The sequence below is a fragment of the Pseudorca crassidens genome, chromosome 18 (genome assembly GCF_039906515.1).
Source record: "Pseudorca crassidens isolate mPseCra1 chromosome 18, mPseCra1.hap1, whole genome shotgun sequence".
Classification (NCBI taxonomy): domain Eukaryota; kingdom Metazoa; phylum Chordata; class Mammalia; order Artiodactyla; family Delphinidae; genus Pseudorca; species Pseudorca crassidens.
In genome coordinates this window covers 68,572,668-68,598,016 of record NC_090313.1, presented here as the reverse complement: position 1 = coordinate 68,598,016, position 25,349 = coordinate 68,572,668, and the positions used below count along the sequence as shown (strand labels likewise).

Genomic DNA, 25,349 nt, shown 5'->3' with positions numbered 1-25,349 from the left:
ATGCTTCCTTCTTTAGTTTAGCTTCCCAGTACAACCCAGTGAGAGCAAATATTAGCACAGCTCACAAGTGATAGTCCCAGTGTCTTGTGAAAACAGATCACTGTCTTTTTAGAGTTAAGAACTCACTTCTAGAAGTTCCCACATCCACTTGCGCCCGATGCAACCCCCAGCCTAACTCAGAAGGACCTGCCTCCCGCAACACAAAGTAACTGGCACAGACACTCAGGAACTCCTCACCGTTAATCTGTATTGCTGTCGAAAATAAAAGCTGCTTTTCAATAAGTTTACATCACGAATCAACCTGACTCTCAAGACTTTTAAACATTATCCCTAAAAGGAATCAAAGCCACAGAACTCACGTAAGCCATTCTTTTCTCTGAGTAACAACACCTCTAAGAACTGATAAAACACTTAAAGACATGACTCTGTAAAGATGTATCAGATCGCCACTATTTTTGCCTGTAAAAATGTCAGCATTTTTACATGTTTTACATCCACAGCAACGAAGTAGGATTAGCAATGAGACACACATGTCCTCCAGGGCGCAAAATAAACATCTTTCCGTGAGGGAGAGGGATCATGCATTTAACTTACCTTCTATGAGTTCTAACATGGGCACAGTCTCAGTGCCTAACCTGACAAGAGCAAGAGGCGAAATCCCTTCTGAGCACTAAGCCCAGCACCGCAGGGGAGGAGGGAAGCGGTTGGATTAGTTAACGATGGCTAAGGCTGCTCCCAGAGCAGGCTGAATGAGAAGCAGGATTCCTTAGCAGATGCCTTTTCTGCGTAAGGCTGACGTCTTCCGAGCAGCAGTGGGAGGTGCGGGTTCTGTCTTAGGCTACATCAAAGGTGTCAATTCAGCCTCATGCCAACGCAGAACCACTGCAGCCCTCATCCCACCCCTAACTCCCGGAAGCCGAGTCCTTTCAGGGCTTTACACTGAATCATAATGAAGTGCCTCTGGGGGCAACAAACCCAGTGACTCATCTAAAAATCAAAATGACAAGAACTCTTCTAAAGCCTGGAGACTACCAGGTAACAGGGGTAATGAGTCGACCCTCACAAAATTCAGTGGTGAGGTACATGTTTGGTGATTTTTCACACACAGTGTTTGCACCAAACCTTAGGGGCCATGGAACTGGGAAGCACCTTGTTTTGTCATCTTCTTCAAAGACCTTTACCAAATGTCACAGAACTCATGCTGCACTAATTTGTGTGTTGCCTTTGACGTGTATTTGGTGACTCCCTCTAAAACACACCCATGCACACACCTATGTTTTGCTTCTTTGTTTTTTGGGGGGCAGATTGAAGTAGGAAGCCCTGAGAATGCTTTAATTCGCTTGCATTCAATGGCCCTGTCTTTGCTGAATGAGCCTGATGCCTGGGCCTCCTGGCACCGCACTGCCTCGCCAGTGCCTCTAATAGGAAGGGCTCTGAAACAGGCAAGGACTAAAGAACTGTGGGCAGAGGCAGAATCCACAACTAATAAGGCATGGGATCCCCTAGGAGTTGACTGGAAAACAGGCTTTGTGAACATAATATTTTCTTCGCCCACTTTCTACATCACTTTACGTCTTGACATCACTCCTACAGGCTACGCAGATTGGGAACAAATGAGCAAATGGGAAAGCAAACACAGTACTCACAGTTTTACTTTTGGGACTCTAATCTTACCAAGCCAATGGCACATAAAGAAAAGGGGAAAGTGCACTCCCAGGAAAACAGCCGTAGCAATACTCAGCTTAAAAACAACAAAACAAAGCGACAACAAAAAGCTTGTGTTTACTAAGTATTCATTACGCGTGCATCTCAGTTTATTGAAGACTTATTTTCTATGGACTAGTTAACGCACTTAAACCTTTTATACTGATATACTGGGTTGGTCAAAAAGTTCATTTGAATTTTCCGTAACATCTTACAGGAAAACCCAAATGAACTTTTTGGCCAACCCAATATACACACATATATGCATATATATATACACACACACATATTATCTCATTTAACTCTCAGGATAACTCTGTGAGGCAAGCAGTATTAGTTTATAGATGAGGAGGCATAAAGATGATAAGCAACTTGACCAGCGAATACAGGGTGGAGGCCGAAATCTCTGCACTCCTTACCACCACTTTCCCTACTGCACCGGCCTTCTAACCTGCAGGGAAATCACACAACTCAACTAGTGATCACAACAGAGTATTCTGAGAGAGGAAGTACTGCATGTTGCTGTTGGAATCCTAACCACCTATGGGGTCAAGACTGGCCTACACCCTACAGAGAGGGTAAGAGGCAGTGAAGCCAGATCTTAAGGATTAGGAGGAGTTTGCCAGGCGAAGGAGGGTAGGGCACAGTGAGGGCAAGTGTTCCAAGGCAAGAGGACCACCTGCTTCATGGCTGGGCACGGAGGAGGGAGCAAGTATGGTGCTTTGAAGGGACCTAAACAAGTTAGCATAGCAGCCAAGTGGCGTTGGAGGGAAGGACCTTACAAATGAGGATGGAGGAGGTGGCAGGGGTCACATAATGCAGGGTTTTGAAATTCAAGTTAAGGAGTTTGGGTTTTATCCAAAGCACAATGAGAAGCCATTGGATGACTTTAAGCTGGAACCCAGGGGATCAGATCTGCATTTTAAAAAGCTCTGAAGAGCTCCTACCCTGTCAAGAATGCTTGAGAGGGGAACAATAATGGCAGCAGGGACACCCCTTAGCCGAATGTCCAGGTAGGAGAGACAGGGGCACATTTAAAAGGTCCTGTGGTCAGAGAGATGGTGCGGCTCCACCTAGGGTAGTGCAGTGGAGGTGGAGGGAAATGGAAACATTCCAGAGAGATTGAAGAGGTAAAAGCTACCAGATGTGGTTAACTGACTGACTGAAGAGGATTAAGGCTAGAGGTGCATTGTAGGTAGGTGGGAAGGGAGGGAGGGAGGGAGGGAGGGAGGGAGGGAGGAAGGAAGGAAGGAAGGAAGGAAGGAAGGAAGGAAGGAAGGAAGGAAGGAAGGACGGACGGAAGGAAGGAAGGAAGGAAGGGAGAAAGAGAGAAAGAAAGAGAAAGAAAGAAAGAAAGAAAGAGAGAGAGAAAGAAAGGAAAAGAGAGAAAGAAAGAGAAAGAGAGAGAAAGAGAGAAAGAGAAAGAAAGAAAGAAAGAAAGAAAGAAAGAAAGAAAGAAAGAAAGAAAGAAAGAAAGAAAGAAAAAGAGAGAGCGAAAGAAAGAAAGAGAGAGAGAAAGAGAGAGAGAAAGAAAGAGAGAGAGAAAGAGAGAGAGAAAGAAAGAGAGAGAGAAAGAGAGAAAGAAAGAGAGAGAGAAAGAGAGAGAGAAAGAAAGGGGGGGGAGGGAGGGAGGGAGGGAGAAAACTTGCGTTGTAGGTTGATGTCATTTTTCCTGTTGGAGATGAGGAAACAGGTTCAGAGAGGTAACTTGCCCAAAGACGAACAGCTCAAAGGCAGCAGAGCCAGAACTGAGTCTCACTCGCATCTTACTCAAAGAACTGCGCCCTTTTCCCATGAGTGGCCTGTCCTGGCACCTCAGGAAATGTCAAGGACTCTTGCCCCTGTCTGGAGAGCTGAGGATGTGTAGGTTTCTCTCTCACTGGGGCACTCCAACCCACCTCCTCTATTGACAGCCACTAGGCTCACAGCTCCTACCTGTGTTGCCATCTCTCTGGAGAAATGAAGCTCGAGTTCCAAAAAGTCATCTACAATCAAACATTTTTCGAACATGATCTGCTTGTAAGTTGGGAACGACTGCATTCTTAAGGTCAGAGCTCTGTTCAGACTCTTCCTCTTGGCCACCTAAAAAGCATCCTCTTGTCAACTTCTTAAAATGGTTCTTGACCTCCAGAAAACACCATACACCTTATGGCTGGATCAGTGCTGGAATAATTAATTTCTTTTCATAAGTAAGTCTGACACATGTACTGAGTTCAGTTGTGTTTTAATCCTGTAATACCAGAAGTCCCTGAGCGCCAGTAAAAAAAGGGCTTTGTCACTTATTTAATAGAACTCATTAAAATTCAACTAATAAACGGTGTTATTTTACCGAGGCCTGTATTAAATAATTCTTTATTTTGAATGGGAAAAATTCAACTTCATATGGTTGTTTTTAAATGGCCAAGCAGGTCTAACAATTAGTTATCTTAATCGAAGTCACTAACATCTGAATTACCGAAGTACTCATCAGATCCACTGCCTTATACCCAGTTCTGGTTTCCTTTGCTCAGATCTGTCTGGGCACGTTTTAAACCCTGTATCTTTTTCTCTGCTCGTTACCTCCTGAATGAGAAGGGCTAAACTTTAGGCTGGCTTATTCTCATATCCCGTGATGATCAATTATATAACCAGCCACCAAAGAGCTGTGGAAGTAATCTGTGGGGCTGACTTCCACCATCTTCAGTCCATGTCCCTCTCAGGGGCACCTCAGCCTATCAGGGACACTACAGCTTGCATGTGTCACAGCACACCACTCCCCATGAAAGATCCGACCTCACCTCATCCTTCATCGTTTCAGATGCATGATCCTACTCTACTCATTGGAGCCATGAATTCAGGATTCTGTAATCAACCAGTCAGCACACACGGCGTGAACTTACCACGTGCCTGACTCCGTGTAGTGCTCCCTGTCTCCCGAAACTTACAATTGAATATGAAAGTTACTAAAAAAACTCTAGAATTGGGAAATACTTGGCTTCCTTGTTAGAATTCATTGCTTCTTTTAAATGACTCTACGCTCATGTGTATGTTATGTTAGCAAACCCTTGGTGAATTTAAAGGGTTTCTTCCCTTTACAGTTTTGTTGGTAACAGTCTCAGACGGCAAGTGAAAACTAAATGTTTAAATGCCTCAAACTGGTCCCAAAGTTAGAACAATCTCTACGCAAGGCTATCTCATTGCAAGGTGACTAACCTTTTGGACTTGAAAACCGATCTTGCTGTTTCCCGGTCTGCTTTTTGCACTTAAGATGGCTCATTTATTTATGCCACTGCGCTTGCAGGCAGGGGAGGAGGGATCGAGTTTGCATGTCTATGGGTCTATGTATCCGACTGTGTGTTCAGGGGGCGGTGATTCAGGCATGCTGCCCAGGAGATCTGGCTGCTTGCCCTAGACTTTCCCTCTCTCCCTGATCGTGGAGGAGGCTGTAGATACTCTAAAATATGTTTTCCCAGCCCTTGTCCATTGCCTGCCACATTACTGAGAAGAAAACAAAAAAGAAAAAAAGCAGATGGAGTCAACTGAGGCAAAGAGAAAATAGAGAAGCGTCTAATGGGTGGGGGAACGCTTGAGAATAAATGCTTTTTTCCTAATTTTATCTTCATAGGTGCTCACCTCATAGGTGAGATGGAGCCCTAATTTTCTCCATTTGTCTGCATTCTCTTAAACTGAGACAATGGGTCCAATTCAAAGGGACTATCTTATCTAGTGAGAACAGTGGCAAGTGGGGAGGTCAACAGAAAACAGTGGGGATGGAGAAAGGAACATGGCTCTATGAATTAATTATTTAATAAATATTTACAAAAAGGCCCTTGAACCTCAGGAAGTCTAAGCAACTGGAAAAGATCCTATTGTTCCTCAATTCACTCATCTGGTCAACATTTACTTAGTAGGGACCATGAACTTGAAGGCACTGTAGGATGTGAAAAGAACACATGCCCTCCGAAACCTTAAGACTTGGGAGGGTAATACAGCATGTCACCTGTAGCCCAGTAGCCAAATCAACTGTCACAGGTCTGGGGAGGTGGGAAAGACCCTCACAGAGGTCGGCGGGGCCAACCTGGTGGTGTGCGCTTTTGACCAGAAGTGACAAAGGAAGGCTTCTAGAAAGTGATAGGAATAAAGGTAGGAGGTGGAAAAGTCCAAGGAGTATCTGGTGGAAATTTAAGTTGGTGTATAGGCTGGAGCACAAGTCCAGAGAAGACATGGGAGATACAGCTGCAAAGGAAGACTGTGGCCAAATCAAGACAGGTCTTCATCTGAGAATAGAGTCCAGACTTTATTTAGCAGATGGTAAGTAACGGCAACAAGTCTGACATCAGTGAGCAGGGCAGATGTCAGGGGCAGAGGACAAAGACAGGGAGGAGGCCAGCTAGCAAGTGGCTTCTGCAGCTGTGAGAAAGCAGAGTCCTAGGACAGCAGAGGAAGAGCCACGAAGACTGGTGACCAACGAAACGTGGAAGAGGAGGGGGAAAAGGAGTCAAAGACGATTTCAGGGTAAAAGGAAAGAGATCTCTAATTCAACAATAAAACAGAATCATCTAGAGTCCTCTGATTTAAAATTATGAAAATGTGTCAACCGGGATCCCAGAATATGCCGCGGTTATTATGAGGGCATCAGGCACTTAAGGAAGCAAGGATCAGGGTGGATGAGGGTCCTGGGACTGATGGGCTCTGGGTACTCTGCCCACACCCTACAAGGTACTGATTGCAGGGCAGCCTCTCCTTGGAGTTTAGCCTGGGAGTCAGCCCCGGGTCAGTCCCATAATGACCCCCTGGGAAAACATGCCCCCAGAAATGGACCCTGCACAGGTCACCAGTGGTGTCCTCGCTGCCAAGTCCTATGACCTAGCTCCAGTTCTCATGACCTCCCTTCAGTTTTCATGCTACTTGCCCTCTTAACATTTCTGCCTCTTCCTCCATCTCAATACTTTCTGCCCCTTTGACTTCTGTTACTGCATTCTCATTGTCTCCTTGTCTCTGCTGATGTGGTTTTTTTTTTTGCAAGATAGACAAATGAGTTTTTTTTTTTTTACATCTTTATTGGAGTATAATTGCTTTACGATGTTGTCTTATTTTCTGATGTATAACAAAGTAAATCAGCTAGATGTATACATATATCCCCATATCCCCTCCCTCTTGCGTCTCCCTCCCTCCCACCCTCCCTATCCCACCTCTCTAGGTGGTCACAAAGCACCGAGCTGATCTCCCTGTGCTATGGGACTGCTTCCCACTAGCTATCTATTTTACATCTGGTAGTGTATATATGTCCATGCCACTCTCTCACGTCGTCCCAGCTTACCCTTCCCCCTCCCCATGTCCTCAAGTACTTTCTCTACATCTTTATTCCTGTCCTGCCCCTAGGTTCTTCAGAACCTTTATTTTTTTTAGATTCCATATATATATGTTAGCATACGGTATTTGTTTTTCTCTTTCTGACTGACTTCACTCTATATGACAGACTCTATGTCCATCCACCTCACTACAAATAACTCAATTTCGTTTCTTTTTATGGCTGAGTAATATTCCATTGTATATATGTGCCACATCTTCTTTATCCATTCATCTGTCGATGGACACTTAGGTTGCTTCCATGTCCTGGCTATTGTAAATTGTGCTGCAATGAACACTGTGGTACACGACTCTTTTTGAATTATGGTTTTCTCAGGAAATATGCCCCGTAGTGGGATTGCTGGGTCATATGGTAGTTCTATTTTTAGTTTTTCAAGGACACTCCATACTGTTCTCCATAGTGGCTGTATCAATTTACATTCCCACCAACAGTGCAAGAGGGTTCCCGTTTCTCCACACCCTCTCCAGCATTTATTGTTTGTAGAATTTTTGATGATGGCCATTCTGACCAGTGTGAGGTGATACCTCACTGCAGCTTTGATTTGCATTCCTCTAATGATTAGTGATGTTGAGCATTCTTTCATGCGTTTGTTGGTAATCTGTATACCTTCTTTGAAGAAATGTCTATTTAGGTCTTCTGCCCATTTCTGGATTGGGTTGTTTGTTTTTTTAATATTGAGCTGCCTGAGCTGCTTGTATATTTTGGAGATTAACCTTAGTCAGTTGCTTCGTTGGCAAATATTTTCTCCCATTCTGAGACTTGTCTTTTCATTGTGTTTATGGTTTCCTTTGCTGTGCAAAAGCTCTTAAGTTTCATTATGTCCCATTTGTTTATTTTTGTTTTTATTTCCATTTCTCTAGGAGGTGGGTCAAAAAGGATCTTGCTGTGATTTATGTCATAGAGTGTTCAGTCTCTGTTTTCCTCTAAGAGTTTTATAGTGTCTGGCCTTACATTTAGGTCTTTAAGCCATTGTGAGTTTATTTTTGTATACAGTGTTAGGGAGTGTTCTAATTTCATTCTTTTACATGTAGCTGTCCAGTTTTCCCAGCACCATTTATTGAAGAAGCTGTCTTTTCTCCATTGTATATTCTTGCCTTCATTATCAAAGATAAGGTGACCATATGTGCATGGGTTTATCTCTGGGCTTTCTATCCTGTTCCATTGATCTATATTTCTGTTTTTGTGCCAGTACCATACTGTTATCATTACTGTAGCTTTGTAGTATAGTCTGAAGTCAGGGAGCCTGATTCCTCCAGCTCCGTTTTTCTTTCTCAAGATTGCTTTGGCTATTCTGGGTCTTTTGTGTTTCCCTACAAATTGTGAAAATTTTTGTTCTATTTCTGCAAAAACATGCCATTGGTAGTTTGATAGGGATTGACTGAATCTGTAGACTGCTTTGGGTAGTAGAGTCATTTTCACAATGTTGATTCTTCCAATCCAAGGATATGGTATATCTCTCCATCTATTTGTGTTGTCTTTAATTTCTTTCATCAGTGTCTTCTGGTTTTATGCATACAGATCTTTTGTCCCCTTAGGTAGGTTTATTCCTAGGTATTTTATTCTTTTTGTTACAATGGTAAATGGAAGTGTTTCCTTAATTTCTCTTTCAGATTTTTCATCATTAGTGTACAGGAATGCAAAAGATTTCTGTGCATTAATTTTGTATCCTGCTACTTTAGCAAATTCATTGATTGGCTCCAGTAGTTTTCTGGTAGCATCTTTTGATTCTTTTTTCTTTATTCTTCTCTGCAGTAGTTATTTCCACTATTTTATCTTCCAGGTCACTTATCCATTATCTGTCTCAGTTATTCTGTAATTGATTCCTTCTAGGGAATTTTTAATTTCATTTATTGTGTTATTCATCATTGTTTGTTTGCTCTTTGGTTCTTTTAGGTCCTTGTTAATTCTTCCATTTTCTCCATTCTATTTCCACGATTTTGGATTATCTTTACTACCATTACTCTGAATTCTTTGTCAGGTAGACTGCCTATTTCCTCTTCATTTGTTTGGTCTGGTGGGTTTTTACCTTGCTTCTTCATCTGCTGCGTATTTCTCTGTCTTCTCATTTTGTTTATGTTACTGTGTTTGGGGTCTCCTTTTCACGGGATGCAGGTGCGTAGTTCCCATTGTTTTTGGTGTGTGCCCCCAGTGGGTGAGGTTGGTTCAGTGGCTTGTGTAGGTTTCCCAGTGGAGGGGACTGGTGCCTGTGTTCCGGTGGGTGGGGCTGGATCTTGTCTTTCTATTGGGCAGGGCTGTGTCTGGTGGTGTATTTTGGGGTATCTGTAAGCTTAGTATGATTTTAGGCAGCCTCTCTGCTAATGGGTGGGGTTGTATTCCTGTCTTGCTAGTTGTTTGGCATGGGGCGTCCAGCACTGGAGCTTGCTGGTCGTTGGTTGGAGCTGGGTCTTAGCATTGAGATGGAGATCTCTGGGAGAGCTCTCACCAATTGATATTATGTGGGGCTGGGAGGTCTCTGGTGGTCCAATGTCCTGAACTCAGCTCTCCCACCTCAGAGGGTAAGGCCTGACACCAGACCAGAGCATCAAGACCCTGTCAGCCACACAGCTCAGAAGAAAAGGGAGAAAAAAAATAAAGAAAATAATAATAATAATAAATTTTTAAAATTATTAAAATAAAAAATTAAAATAATAATAATAATAAAAAAGAAGATAGCAACCAAACCAATAAACAAAGCCACCAAGGATAACAAGTGCTAAAAACTATACTAAGATAAATGTAAAAATCAGAAAAAAATCAGTCACAGACAGCAAACCCCAAGTCTACAGTTGCTCCCAAAGTCCACTGTGTCAATTTTAGGATGATTCGTTGTCTATTCAGGTATTCCAGAGATGCAGGGTACATCAAGCTGATTGTAGAGATTTAATCCACTTCTCCTGAGGCTGCTGGGAGAGATTTTCCTTTCTCTTCTTTGTTCGCACAGCTCCTGGGGTTCAGCTTTGGATCTGGCCCTGCCTCTGCGTGCAGGTCGCCTGAGGGCATCTGTTCTTTGCTCAGACAGAACGGGGTTAAAGCAGCGGCTGATTCGGGGGCTCTGGCTCACTCACGCCGGGGGAGGGAGGGGTACAGAAGTTATAATTGTAATGCTGGATGAGTCTGTGGCAGCAGAGGCCAGTGTGTGTTCAGCCTGAGGCATGCCGTGTGTTCTCCCAGGGAACTTGTCCTTGGATCACGGGACCCTGGCGGTGGCGTGTTGCACAGGTTCCCCGGGGGATGTGGAGAGTGACCTGTGCTTGCACACAGGATTCCTGGTGGCTGGAGCAGCAGTGTTAGCATTTCATGCCTATCTCTGGGTTCCAAGCTGATAGCTTCGATTCACACCCATCTCTAGAGGTCATTTAGGTGGTGCTCTGCCTTCTGCAGGCAGACAGGGGAAGAATCCCCTCTCCTCGCGCACCCCGAAACAATGGTCTCTTGCCTCTTAGGCAGTTCCAGACTTTTTCCTGGACTCCCTCCTGGCTAGCCACGGCGCACTAGCCCCCTTCAGGCTGTGTTCATGCCACCAATCCCAGTCCTCTCCCTGGGATCTGACCTCCGACGCTGGAGCCTCGGCTCCCAGCCCCCGCCCGCCCCAGCGGGTGAGCAGACAAGCCTCTTGGCCTGGTGAGTGCCAGTCAGCACCGATCCTCTGTGCGGGAATCTCTCCGCTTTGCCCTCCGCAGCCCTGTTGCTGCGCTCTCCTCCGTGGCTCCGAAGCTTCCCCCTTGCCCACCCGACGTCTCCACCAGTGAAGGGGCTTCCTAGTGTGTGGAAACTTTTCCTCCTTCACAGTTCCCTCCCAGAGGTGCAGGTCCCGTCCCTATTCTTTTGTCTCTGTTTTTTCTTTTCTTTTTTTGCCCTACCCAGGTACGTGGGGATTTTCTTGCCTTTTGGGAAGTCTGAGGTCTTCTGCCAGCGTTCAGTAGATGTTCTGTAGGAGTTGTTCCACATGCAGATGTATTTTTGATGTACTTGTCGGGGGGGAAGGTGATCTCCGCGTCTTACTCCTCCGCCATCTTGAAGGTCCTCCTGATGTGCTCGTATAACTGCAGATGTTCCCCGTGGTTCCATTTTCATCCTTATCCTTACAAATCTCTCCTTGGGTTGAGGGGAGAGGTATTTTACATTTCTATTATTTAAATCACTACTATATGCCAGGGTCTCTCAAATACGCATTGTCAGCTCACACCTGACTTACACACTGTCCCTCACTACTTGCCCGCTGATGCTTCTGAAGCATCTCACATGGGACAGGTCTAAAATGGGACCCCTTCCCTACTCTCCTCCTCGACTGGCAAACCTGCTCCACATCTCTGATGCCTCTCTCTTCCTCTGGCCTCATATCCAGTGAAATTCCTGGTTTCATTTCCCTTTTGAAGTCTCCCCCATTTTAAGCGTTGTTGTTTAAATTCTGTCCTAACAATTCTTTCCAGGATGACTTCACGGAGACTTCCTGGCTCTTAGCTCTTCACGTGTAGCCATCCCCTCTACCACTGTACCACTGTTTCCAAAATTCAGATAAAGATCAAATCATGGCCTTACTAAAAATCCCTTTTCACCCCCTAATACCTACAACAAAATTATGCCTTCATGGCCCTGTGCAATCTCAGCGCAACCAACTGGGCTACCACCATCTTCTCCCTTTCCTGTAATGCTGCCATTCATCTTTATTGGGCTAGCCACTGCTCCTTAAACATGCCATATACTTCCATGCCTTTGTGCCTTGACTCTCACTGTTTTCTCAGGTGGTGATGTCCTCCTGGCCCTTCTCCTGGCAAGATCCTTCATGTCCCAATTTATAAGTCTTTTTTCTCTGACCCTATTAATGAGATTTAGCCCCTTCTTTCTCTGGGCTGTCACAGCCCTTACTACACTATCACAGTGTTATATATGTTTGTTTCCCAACTTGAAGACAAGAACAGCGGTTTAATCATCTTTGTATCCTTACAAACTAACACAAGCCTGGCACACAGTAGATGCTCAGGAAATATTTAACTAACATGGAGCATTAGCAGTGAGGACTTTACAACAGGAGTTGACATACAATGCTGCCCCCACAAAGACGGTGGGTCAAGATAACCGTTCAAAGTTTGAAGGACTATCTTTGGAAATACTCACCTGCTGAGAGCGAGTGCTAGGGGCAGTTGATGGGTACAGGGAAAGAGAATAGAAGGAGGATTCAGCATATATGCAGCAAAAAATTCTAAAAACACAGGGAATGAATCTTCAGCCCTCTTGATTTTCTTGGTGCATTTTGTTTTCAACAATTCTCTTGGAATGCCAAAGCAGAAAAGATCCTCTATAGAAAATACATGGCTGAAATCTCTACACTAAAGGAAAAAGACTGAGCTAAAAAATTAATAGCTAGCAATCTGTCTTTGAAGGTGTTTGATATAAATTTTAACAGCTGACAAATTGGACCAGTAAGCTGATTAAAATTATCTTTGCTTCCCCAGCTTTGATTCTTATCTGCATATGTTGCATAAAATATTTTTATATAACTGTAAAAAAGTAAATTTTGACTAGCATAAATAAAAAGACTTCAGGATTTCAAGAGTCACATACAAGTAAGTTTTAAGCCTGGGAAATATGGAATGATGCTTCTGTCATGGTAGAAGGTCATTAACTAAGGCATCCAGATTTCCCTCTTTCAAATGTTCACTCTTGCAACTCTCACATCACTAGTCCATGGTGGGTTCTCAATGCATACTGAATGAATGAATGGTTGTTGCTATGAGTGTTTCTACCTTAGACCATAAGCTTCTGGAGGGCAAGAACGTGCATCAGCTCATGCTTGGATTGATGAATGTAAGGCACGACGGGGCACTCAGTTATGTTTGTCACGGCTTGTATAGATAGAGATTCTAAACAGAAGGAGTCACTACAAAAAAGAAAAAAAACCGTCCGTCCATCTAAATGGGAACAAAACTAAAACAAACACACAGACCCATGTTTTTCTAAGGAATCCAAGAAGAGGTCAAAATTTTGAAATCTCTAAGTTTTTAAGGAGGACTACAGTAATGAAAATTCAAGATAGGTAAATGTGGTTTTCTTATACTTTTAATATTAAGAAAACAATATAAAGTAAAAGGAAACCTTATCCATTCTTACTGAAATGGAATGAGTGCACAGAACACTCTTATTTGGGGAGACACTTTGTTATAACTTCCCTATGCAGACAAAGGAATTTGTTGAAAAGAAATTCACTTTTAAATTACACATTTTATGAGATGTCTGTGTTCCAAAGACAGACACATGAATAAAGATTCAACCCATATTAAACTCTCTTTATGATGCTCTTATGTATTCTTGTTCCTTTAAGAAGCTAAAACCCGTTTTCCCCATTTCTTAGTGATACCTCATTCAACGGCTCTGCACACAATTGTCTGGGGGCCCCTTATTCTTCTATTGTTATTAAGACTTCTGGTTTCTTTTCTTCTAGCTCCAATTTGCCTTCTTTGGACCCTTACTGTTACAGAGACTAATAATAATTCAACAGCTACATGAATTATGTTATCTATAAATTATTTAGGGGGCTTGCACCGTGTGCTTCTTGAGTGGAGGGGCTGTTTCTTTCATCTCTGCATTATTAGCGCCCAGCAAGTTCCTGACACTAGCAGGCCTGAACTGGATATTTCTGAATGTCTCAATGAATACCTTACATTAATAAAACACCTCTAACTTCTTCTAGTCCCAAGAAGAGAAATGGGTAAGGAGCAAAGACAAGATTTACCAAGCATTCTCATTCTTATTCTAAGACTGACTTACAAAGGAAAGTTTCTGCCTACCACTGACATACATCCTGAAGTCAGGGTGAATCACTTCACCCCCCAGAATGCTGGCGTCTGGGACTAACGCTCAGGCTTCTGTTGCAAAGGGTTACGGTGTTGTAAATTTCAATCTTAAACTAGGTGCTGCATCAGTTATTTCCTTAAGATCAAAATTTTAATAAGCAGACGTGAAGAAGCAGGTATCAAGAGTGGCCAGCCTGCTGTATCCGGAGCACTGGAAGCCCCACGTGCCGGCTCTGAGTTGCCACTATTAATTCTGTGACTCTGGGCCAAGCAGGTCCCCCAGCTCTACGCCTGCTTCCTCATTTAAAAAATAGAGTATATGATTATATAACAAAGAATAATGTCTTGTCTTGCTTGTTGTTGGGAGATTGTTGGGAGGATCAAAATAGATCAAAGAGAGAAAAGTTCTACGTGAACTCTGACGTTTCATTTAAATGTAAGCCAACAATATGACCACGAACAACACGGGAACCTACAAATCTTAACTCTATACGATGCTCCAGTCTCCGTATCATGCAGGAAGATGAATATTGGAAGGAGAAGTTTTAAAACTGGAGGAGAAATCATTTCAAACTTCAGGCACTTGTGTAAGAGGGAAAAACAAAGATTACTTAATGTTAAGTCAGGTTCATGGTGGAATGGGGCTTGGGACAATATCAATGTTTAAGGAGTATTCAAGGAAAATTGTTCACATTCCAGTCCTACGATTTATGGAAAACAATGAATAGGCTATTTTCAGAAAATTCGGATACAGTCAATATAGAGATAATTCACTGCTCCTTTCCACGGTTTCAAGAGACAAACCTGAGTAGAGACAGGAATCTTAGGCTAGTTCAGTGGAGGGGCACAAGGCAGGTGATCCCCTGACATCCAGCATCTGCACTTTCCCCGAAAAGATACATAAACACCACTGGACTTCCTAAACCTGCGTTTAGGTCCCGGGGAGAGGGAGTGATCTTGGGGTCCCTGGCATAATCCACTCATTTGCGACCGGGTATTGCTGCTCTATAAACCCCCTCTAAATTAGAATCATCCAGAGGAAGGTGGGAAGATTTGACAGCAAGTCAGAATCAAGAGACAGTCATCACATATTATAAGCTCTTATATAACCAGGAAATGATTGTATGATATCTTCTAAATCAAAATGCAAGAAGTTGAAAACTTGATATGTGTCAAAGGCTTATATTAAAGAAAACGTGAGCAGGGCTTTTTAATTCATTTTGGCCTAAAAGTTAAAGATACCTTGACTGAAGTGTTAATTCTTCAAGAACATATTGATTTTAGAATGGATCTGGATTCCGCTTTCTGTATGGAAACGATAACTCCCAGGCATGGCATACCTATCACACATTACAAGTGATTGCTGGTCAAACCAACCAGGTTCTAACTACAGCGGAAAAGAGATTCAGGGAAACAACAGAAAATAGAAATGATTGTTTGAATCCATCTATCAATTTTGAAGTAATGTACCCTATGCATTTTAAACTTCTAAAGGGAATGGTTCCAAACGTTGGCGGTGACAAATACAAATACATTTAATACAGTTGCCTATCTCCTCTTTTGAGTTTCCAAAATTACTTTTGGTAAATGATATATTCATCTTTATTTATAAGATTATAATTAAATACATTTATAAGACTTATATAATCTTAAGAGATGGTGAATAGTAACTATGTGACCAATTAGTTCCAAAGTGAAACAATTTCCTGTATTCATTATTATCTTTTTAAGATCAGATTTATCATTCTTTTTTCTTAACTGAAATTTTAGCTTCCCTTTTTGAAATAAAATAGGCTCTTCACTATTTACAAGGTTATTTATTTCTGAGCTGCAAAAATTCTCTCTCCCTTTTTTTGCTCTGTATTACCATCTTTTCCTCCTGTAGGCCTCCATTCAATCTTGGCTGCCATGATTAGACAGCCAGAAAGGGACATGGCAGCTCATCGGTGCCAACACAGAGTGAGGAGAAGGTCTTTGCAGACCTGTCTAGGGAATAGCAGTAATTAGCAACGCGCCCAGGGGAAGGCGACTCTTAGAGAACTAACATGGGCCCGGTGGTCTAGCTCTCCAGCCAACTAAGAGTCCCTTCTTCCAAGACTGACTTTGGAGGTTTCAATTTTAGCTTTTACGAGGAAAAACAGTTTATAGCACCTCCAATTTTAAATAGGGAGGTTATAACTCACACTGGGCAGTGGTGCCAGAGGTAGGTCCTGTAGCCCCCAGCCTAGAGCTCTTTTCACATCCCTCTGGGACCACACTGCTGAGTACAAGAAGGCTTCAATATAGACCCTACAGGTCTTGGTCCCTATTTCTAAGAGCTTCCCTGCCTTCATAAAATCAGGTGACTGACAATCACTTTGATGTATGTATCATTTAATAATTCACATTCAACAGTTTATAGCATTTAATAAATAATTCCCTTCCATCGTGAAGTAGACCTTATACCTAAGACCCAAACATACAAACCGATTCATGTCAGTTTTTTTTCAGATTTCTTTTTTTTTTTTTTTGACGTGGACCATTTTTAAAGTCTTTATTGAATTTGTTACACGATTGCTTCTGTTTTATGTTTTGGTTTTTTGGCTGCGAGGCATGTGGGATCTTAGCTCCCCAACTAGGGATCGAACCCGCACCCCTTACACTGGAAGGCGAAGTCTTAACCACTGGACGGCCAGGGAAGTCCCAATGGATGTCAGATTTAAGACCAAAGAAGGAAAAGGTAGGTCTGAGGCGGTCATGCTATAAGTACACGTCCTGCTCCAACACCAGCACTAGAGCACAAGGACAGACAGGTCACAGGCCCAGAGTCACTGCAGCTACCCCAGCACCAGTCTCTCCTCACGGCTTTTAGCCCCAGAGCCATGCTGGGGCCAGAGTAAAAAATGTGTTAAACAAAGGCTCAGCAAATATAAACTGTAAACTCCTCACCAGCCAGTCCCAAGAAGAACAAATGCTTTAACAGAGATTTCTCACGCTGGGGGCCTTTATCCTAAAATATAATTTTTGCAGCAGAAATGATGCAAGTCAGAAGAGTACTTCTATCTGTGGGCAAGTCTGGGTTTTCTGAATCTTTACTAAGTTTTCCCGAACCTGATGCTTTTTCTTACAGCCAACATGCTAGACTCTGGCAAATCTGTTCCACCACTTCAACATGTTCTAAAATTATAAACCGGAATCTACACTCTCTTGAAATCTCACGCTCTGGGCTTCACACGCCCTCTGTTCATTGTGCGTCAGAAACAAGGCAGCCACTGCAGGCTCCTTTGCAGCTTTACCTGAGCTGGTTGATGCCGGGGATTTGCTGCGCCGGGAAGGTCCTGGGCTCTTGGTGGTGCTCCTGCGGGATGATGAAGCTATTTTGGTGTAAGAAGTGGACTTCACCACTCGACATTCTGGGGAAAGAAGAAAGGCCACACATCATTACAGGGTCACGCACATACCATTCGAAATGTATAATAAACCTGGAAGTAGAAATACACAGGCATCCTCGGTCACACGTGCTTTCTGCCAGCCCAGTATGTATCTATGATGACAGAACCAAAAAAAAAAAAAAAAAAAAACCAGAAAGGGCACAGTGAGCATCGTAGACAACACAGTAAATACGGTTGTCCCTCTGTATCCATGGGGATTTGGTTACGGGACCACACACCCCAGCCACCACCGCCATTGGCTGCTTGGGTCCTGCCCAGGTGGACCTGCAGGAGATGCCAATTTCTTTAAAAAAAAAAAAAAAAAAGAACAAAAACAAACTACACATATGCACGTATCAGCACAAATTAAAAGGTAGAAGTAAGCAAGAAGCATAACATAATGATATCAGAAGACACGATCAGAACCACCATGTGAATAGTGCCTGAGAGGGTGTCTACGGAGGTTTTAATTCCCAAAACAGATCTTTGGACCATGTGAAGAGGACATCCACTTGGCTCAAGGCTCTGTCCCCACAACGGACAACACATCCTGGAGTTTGTCCCAGCCTTTGGACGTTGGTCTGGCCTTTCAGAAGTACATTAGCAACCAAATCAGACTGCTGTAATGCTGCCTGCCCACTGGCGTGCTTCCAGTTACTTTTTTTTTTTTTTTCGGTACGCGGGACTCTCACTGTTGTGGCCTCTCCCGTTGCGGAGCACAGGCTCCGGACGCGCAGGCTCAGCGGCCATGGCTCGCGGACCCAGCCGCTCCGCGGCACGTGGGATCTTCCCAGACCGGAGCACGAACCCGTGTCCCCTGCATCGGCAGGCAGACTCTCAACCACTGCGCCACCTGGGAAGCCCCCCAGTTACACTTTTACCACATGTCTGCTCCATGCCAGGTGCTGAGCTCTGCAGGCACGACAGGGAACACACACGGTTTGGGAACTAGAAACACCGCCCACCTGGTAGTCCAGAGTGGAATCTTTTAACCAGCGAGGGCTCTTTTCTGCTAATTTTTATTTTGCGGACCTCATGTTTGAAAAATGTTGGCTTATGAAACAAATTGCATAAAGTAACAATACATTTCTCAGTTTAAACGAAAACCAGGACTATATAACGAGGGCAAGATGACCAAGACTTTTGGTCCTAGGTCCTGAATGTTTACAGGTCACATAAATTTAAGATAATAATTTTAAAAGCTCGGTATCTTGTTAGCAGGGATGAATGGGTAAAAGAGAAAGCTACCAGATGGTGCACACTGGTAATAACACCCATCCGTGAGCTGCAACATGAGTTAAAAAGTTGACTTTAGGGTTTGTCGCAGGCTGTTTGCCACAGGAGGCAGAGCTGCTGGTTACGGACCCCACCTACCAGCCAGGGCTCGGGATCGGCAGAACAGAACCAATCTCTCCACACCAAGCTGACATTCTTCCAGCTCCCAGAAAGAAAGTCGGTATTTTCGTCAGGTGGCTAAGTCTTACCAGAGCAAACGTAGGCGTTTTATTTGATTTTCAGAGTATTGAAAAAAACCTTGTGGACCCATGCCATGCTTCTCCAGCTTCTCCAGCTTTTCTGGAGCTTAGTTCTCACCATACTATTAATCTATCAAAAGTATTCATTTGCTCCTCTGCCTCCCCACCCCCTACTCCCCTGGGTACCACCTAGGCCTGGCATATGGAAAAGGACGGAATAGCCGCTCAGTAAGTATGGGCCCACATTGTTACTGACCTTGTTACTACTTGTGTGAACTCTTAGTATTCATTAGAGTAATCCAACCTCCCATTTTACAGATAAGGAAACTGAGTCTCCGAGAGGCTAAGTGACTTGCATCAGAATCGAAGTCTCTCGGTTTAGTGGCTCCCTCACCACCCCAGGATCTGATGTGGTGGCCTAAGCAGGCTGCTTCATTGTGAATCAAGGCTGGAAAATTGTTATCAGTGCCCATGGTCGAAGACAGACAAGTGGGTGATGGCGGACAATGGGAAGGACGGCAAACGACCAGTTCTCGTGTCAACATTAAATTAAAATTTAAATACTAAAGCTGCAATTCAATCAACGTGCTTATTGCATCCCCCCCAAAAAGAAACAATGAACTCTCTTTCAGAAGTGGGATCATAGGGGAGCAATCGCTTGGGGGAATCATGGAGTCTGAAAGATAACTACAAGTATTACAAATCTCATACCACTTGCCTTCAGTATAAGAGCGAAGCTTCATGAGTCATACAGGGGACTAGGATAATTCTGAAAGGCTAGGGCTGAATACAGGAAAACAGAAACAAAACAATGATAGTAACTGCTTTTTTTCCCAAGGTCAAAATAAAACCAATCGGAGAAAATTGTACTGCCAAGCCATAAATTATAGAAAAAAGACTTCAACCATCTTTCCCATTAAAGTTTAGATTTTAAGTATTTTAATTAATTTAAATGGGAATGGTATTTTATGGTGATAAAAGATGCCGTGAAGGACAAATGCTTCATTCCTTTGGAGAGAATGCCAAAATCTTTGTCAGCTTAAAACCACAATTTAGAAACATTGTGCGTAACATGATGTACACGGCCAGTAAAGTAGAAAACCTTATTTGTTCTCATGAAGGACATTTCAGAGAGTCTGGCAAGGAAGGAGACAGCACCCTGCACCCTCCCTCCTCTTCTGGGGTCATTTGCCTTTGAGGGCAATCCCTTCATTCTGGTATTTTTGGCACTCTCACATTAAGCGGGCTGAACTTCCTTTGGCTGTGGGGATACTGGACAACATGGACACTTCTTAAGGAGGATGAGATTGAAGGAAGCTTCAGGAGAGTAATTTCTCTTGCTACTGAAGATCGCAGCCTACCCAAGTACAGAAAATCAGATGAAGCACATGAACTGGGTCTCTGATAACTGACCCCCCACCCCCCATAGCAAGCAAGTAAGCAAGCAAGCTCTGATTAAATCTCTGCTTCAGAAAGTCCCTGCAATCATAGCTCTATGAGGGGGAAAGTACCGTTCTCCATATGGTCTGTACTAATGTTAGCTTTACAGACGTTCTCAGGATTTGGTAAGACAGAAGTTACGACATTTCCCACCTTCACTCTGGACCCCAACTCAAGAAACAGGCCTTCTGTGATGGCCAGATTTAGAGACAAACCAGATGCGGATGTAGAGGCAGGAAACTGGAGAAGGAATACATTCTTTGGCCACGTTCCCAGGGGCATGAGAACCTCCACGTATGCAAATTCTCCCGACTCAGAAACAGGTGGTAGGTGGGCTGATGTATAACGAAAGGTGCTAAAGAATAGAAATGATTATAGAACTCTACTGGCGGCACCAGCAGTTCACCTGAGCTCACACAGCAGAGATGCTCATGCATTCAAAGGAGCCCACTAGTATCTTTTGGAGAATCTTGAAAGACAAAGGTGATGTCCCCTAAATGCCTAGGCAGCTTTAGTGACATTTGCAGGCTGGCTAGAGGATATCCTTTAAACAAGGAATTTTTTACTCCTGTAATATCTTTTTATATATATAAATTTATTTTATTCATTTATTTTTGGCTGCGTTGGGTCTTCATTGCTGCACACGGGCTTTCTCTACTTGGAACGAGCGGGGGCTACTCTTCATTGCGGTGCGTGGGCTTCTCACTGTGGTGGCTTCTTGTTGCGGAGGATGGGCTCTAGGTGCGCAGGCTTCAGTAGTTGTGGCATGTGGGCTCAGTAGTTGTGGCGCATGGGCTCTAGAGCGCAGGCTCAGTAGTTGTGGTGCACGGGCTTAGTTGCTCTGCGGCATGTGGGATCTTCCTGGACCAGGGATCGAACCCGTGTACCCTGCATTGGCTGTAATCTCTTTTTAAAACCAGCAGAATAAAATCACTGTCAGGCAGAGACCTCTCAGTGATCACAACTCTAAAATCAGTTGTTCTGAGCTATTCAGGAGATGGGCAAGTTCATCTAGAAGCATCCATCATCAGCAGTAGATGCTTTGTGCTTTCTTCCCCATCCTGATTACAAAGACAAGCTTCCTCTTAACTTGGCAAAGGTAAGAAGCTTCCAAATGCAACAACAGTCCTGTCTGTGGCTATGTGCAAAAGACAGTTAGGGAGCACATTTAGTTCTAGAGACTTTCTATAAATATGGCGCAAGCTTGGTCACCAAAAGAGAGAATCTGCAATTCTGGCTCTCTAACTGTCCAATGAGTAGCTCTCACATGTTCATATGCTCTGGGTTGGAAGGAACCCTCCAAGAATATCAAGGTTGTCAATGGTTACCCAATCAACTCTCTGCTCAATTCATGAAGGTCCTCTCCAACCGTCTCGGTAAGGGGCTGGCCAGCTTCTTCTTGATCACCTCCGGTGCCTTGGGGATTCACCACCTTCTGCCTCAAGGTTTTTGAAGCTCTGACCATCCTGCTCAGCCTCCAGTCTGTCAGCATGGGTGAGATGAAAGACCAGTCCTGGTATGACCTAGGCCACAGTTTACTTCCTATAGAAACATGATGGTTCTTGAACTTCAGGGCAGCATTACAGGAAAATCCAAATGCTGGAAGGGTTGATCTGCATCTCCCAGGTGCAATGCTCTGATAAGGGCTGAGGTCCATCCTCTTGTTTCTGCACCACCTAGATTCGGAGCCAATCCTGACACTACAGTGAAACTCCCTTCCCTACTGGCAATGGGGTTTGGAACCAGTGTTACTTTCCTAAGCTCCAAATGCAGCAGGTCCAGAATAAAAGCAGTGGAGATCAAAACACTCAAAACCATAGTCTTTAAAAAATAAAGCCTGTAGCAGATTGAGCTGGAAGCAGACATCAGCTGGAGTGGCTTAGCTGGAGAACAAAGTCCCAGAAACTGAGATTTTTAAAGTACCTTCTAAAAATATAGCCACGCGTGTCTAAACCCAGCACCTAGACTGGCCCACCACTTTCAGAACCCCCGGCTCAGGACTCCAGATGGCACGCACATGTTCCCACGCAGCAGGGTTGCTGGCTGTGAAACTGACACGAACCAGCTCTGAAGGCATTTGCTGGCTGAGCGCTGACCCTTTCCATAACCTCTGCAGAAGCTTTTCTGGGGCTGGGATGTTCCGTCCTGACATCTCAAGAGTCACCACTCAGATCTACTGCTTTAATAGCATGAGTGATTCTCTTCCCCAAATTACTTTCTTTTCTCCTGATAGTCAAATAAAAGTTAATTTTCCCTAAGTAAGAGCTGAGTGTTACGTGGGAGCTGCTTTGCTCTAGGAGATCGCCTGGTAACCCAGGTTCCTGCTATCTTATGTCTGTCACCCCTAAGTGTCTTCCTCTACATGGTCCCAGCCTGCCCATCGTGCAGTCTCCAAGTTTTAGCCCTTGGGGAAAAGAGGGAGGCTTCCCAACATTAGACAGGAAGAGCTGCTTTGTGCCTGCTCCACCAGGTCCTCATTTCTCGACGCTGATCTATCTCATTCTTTCCTTTTTCCCACAACAACTGCACTGTTCGGTGCCAGTTGCTAGTTGAATCCCTGGTCTCTACCCACTGGATGCCAGTAGCACCTCTCTAGTTGTAAAGACCAAAAAATGTCTCCACACATTGCCAAATGTCCCCTGGGGGGAATAACCCTTGGTTAAGAACCACTTTTGGATCTCTCCACTAGCGATCTTTCCAACGGTCTTCAATAAATTCTTCAATTCTTCCTTGAGGGTGTTAATGAAGCCATTGCCAACCACCAGCCTGGGGCCCTAAACAATGCATTCTGCACGTTATTGCTGTAGATGTGGCCAACATGAATTGACAGTTCCGGGCATCTGTGCATCCACTGCAGTGTAGATGATGTGACTGGCAGTGTTGAAAGCCTTCCAGTTGTCTGTTAAAATCGGATCAGCATCGATTGTTTTTGCCATCTCTGAGAACACGGTGACGTGGGGTCTTGAAACGCTGGTGGTTTCCTAGTTGAGAGTTTGGAAAATGGAGGAGGTCATGGGGGCACAGTGTAGAGAAAGAGGACTTGCATGTTGTGCTGAGCAAATCTGATGGTTGCAGAAGGGCCAGGAGCATTGCCCTTAATCCACTGCACTCTCAGTCCAGTCCTCTCCCTTCCAAGTACCACTTAACCTCTGCAATGACACGTTTGGAACCAATCCCCAAATAGTGCTACCCAAGCCATTTTAGTTGAGTGCAAATACCCAGGCAGGAGATTTCGGTTCTTACCTATTGAGACTGGAAATTTGCAACTCTATTCATTAAGCCAGATAGCACTGCCTCAAAACAATGGAGTTATCCCTCTTCTGGCTTCCCCAGGCCAGCAATCAGGGCACACCTGAAGCCTTCCCCTTTTCCACTATAAAGCATTCCCACTCCTCTGCCTGCCTTTGGGTCTCTGCCAAAATGCAAATGATGGTCGCTGACTCCTTTGCTTTAACAAGCTCACAGTAAGTAGCCTTCCCTGGTTCTCATTGGTTGCTCTTTATTTCTACAACACGCACGGCTCTCCCTCTTAAGCGGGCCATAAAACGAAGTAACTAACTTGACTTGAGCATCAGGTTGTATGAAACAGGCTTACCTTTCTTCATTAGAGTTATGACAGCATCCACAGGAGGAAACAGCACATGAACATCTCCCATCTCACACTTGACCTATGCTCACTGAGGCATGACGGTGCACATCATCTGAATGATGACTTTTTTCTAAAGTGCATGTATTGATTTCCTGTGGCTGCCACAACAAATTACCAAAAATGTGTTGGCTTACAATGACCAAAATATACTCGCACATAGTTCTAGAGGCCAGAAATCTGAAATCAAGGTGTTGCAGGGCCACAGTCCCTTCGAAGGCTCTAGAGAATCTCTTTCTTGCCTCTTCCACCTTCTGGTGGTTCCAGGCATTCCTTGGCTTGTGGCCCCATCATGGAGATCTCTGCCTCCATCTTCACATGGACTTCCCCTAGGTGTGTCTGTGTTATCTGCTTTTGCCTCCTTCTTAGGTGGACATTTGCGATGGCATTTCAGGCTCAACTGGATGACCTAAGGTAATCTCATCTCAAGATCCTTCAATTAATTATATCTGCAAAGAAGCTTTTTCCAAGTAAGGTAACATTTACAAGTTGACATCTTGTGGCCTTTCAACCTGTCAGAGTGTGTGTGACGCAACTTTAGGACAAGCCTTTCTTGAAAACTTTTGTCAGGATTCTGTTGTTACTCCCCCGCTTAAAACCCTTCTATGACTCCTTGCTGCTCTTTGTGAACAGCCTTAGTGCAGCCTTTAAGGCCCCTGCCCACCTCAGCTCCTCTCTCTTCCTTCCTCTGAACACATTGTTTTAGTTTCTGACAAACACTAAGTATCTTCCTGCCTCTGGGCTTTAGGACATTAATTTCCCTGCACAAGGAACAATTCCGCCCTTGTGCTGGCTCACTTCAGCTCATACTTCCCGGCTCAGCTTAAATTCATCCATCTTGCAAATATTTACCAAGTCCCTGCTGTTTAAGTGCCAATGCAGCAGTAAATCAGAAGACAGGGTACCTACTCTGATGGGAAGTTGAAATGGGCCTTAAAAACAAAAACAAGAACAAGAGCTGATTTTCTAAGTGCTTTGCCAAGGGGTGAAATGAGGCTGTGACAGCGCCTGGGTGAGTGGTTTCTCGATGGTGATGGTCAGAGAAGGTCTCTGGGTGTAGAGGACATCAAAGGTGAGCTCCGAACATAGAAAGGAACCAGCCACGGGTAGATTACAGGAAAGAGGTAGGCGGGGGCCAGATCAAGTCAGGGCTGGGGAGACCAAATGAGGGGTTTGGATTTTACTCTGAGCAGGATGGGAAGTTATAGAAGGGCTTTAAGCAAAGGCATTGTTGTGTTCTGATCTGTGAGCCTAAAAGATCACTCTGGGGCGAATCTAGGAGAGGAAGGGTGGTGGCTTAGACCAGGATGCAGGTAATAGAAATGGATGGACGAGAATGACTTGAGATATGATGTGGAGGTCCAGTCCACAAAGCTTGAGGGTGGACTGGGGGGTGGTGGGGAGGGCTGGGCAGGACAGTCCCAGCTAACACGACCTTCGTCAGGTATACTTCTGAGACCTACTGACTGGTCTACACAATGTAGTGGCTTCAGGTGCCAAAGGCAGGAGAGACCAAGAGTTTACCAAGGCCCG

General features: G+C 44.2%; 1 protein-coding gene across 6 annotated transcripts in view; it reads right to left on the bottom strand.

Moving 5' to 3' along the window:
* DCLK1 (doublecortin like kinase 1) overlaps nt 1-25,349 on the bottom strand; it is a 325,310-nt gene that overhangs the window by 77,748 nt on the left and 222,213 nt on the right. For all 6 annotated transcript variants that reach the window (XM_067713357.1, XM_067713356.1, XM_067713358.1 and 3 more), the window contains exon 5: nt 17,121-17,237. In XM_067713357.1, coding sequence (XP_067569458.1) covers nt 17,121-17,237 — 117 coding nt within the window. The remainder of the gene's footprint in view (nt 1-17,120; nt 17,238-25,349) is intronic.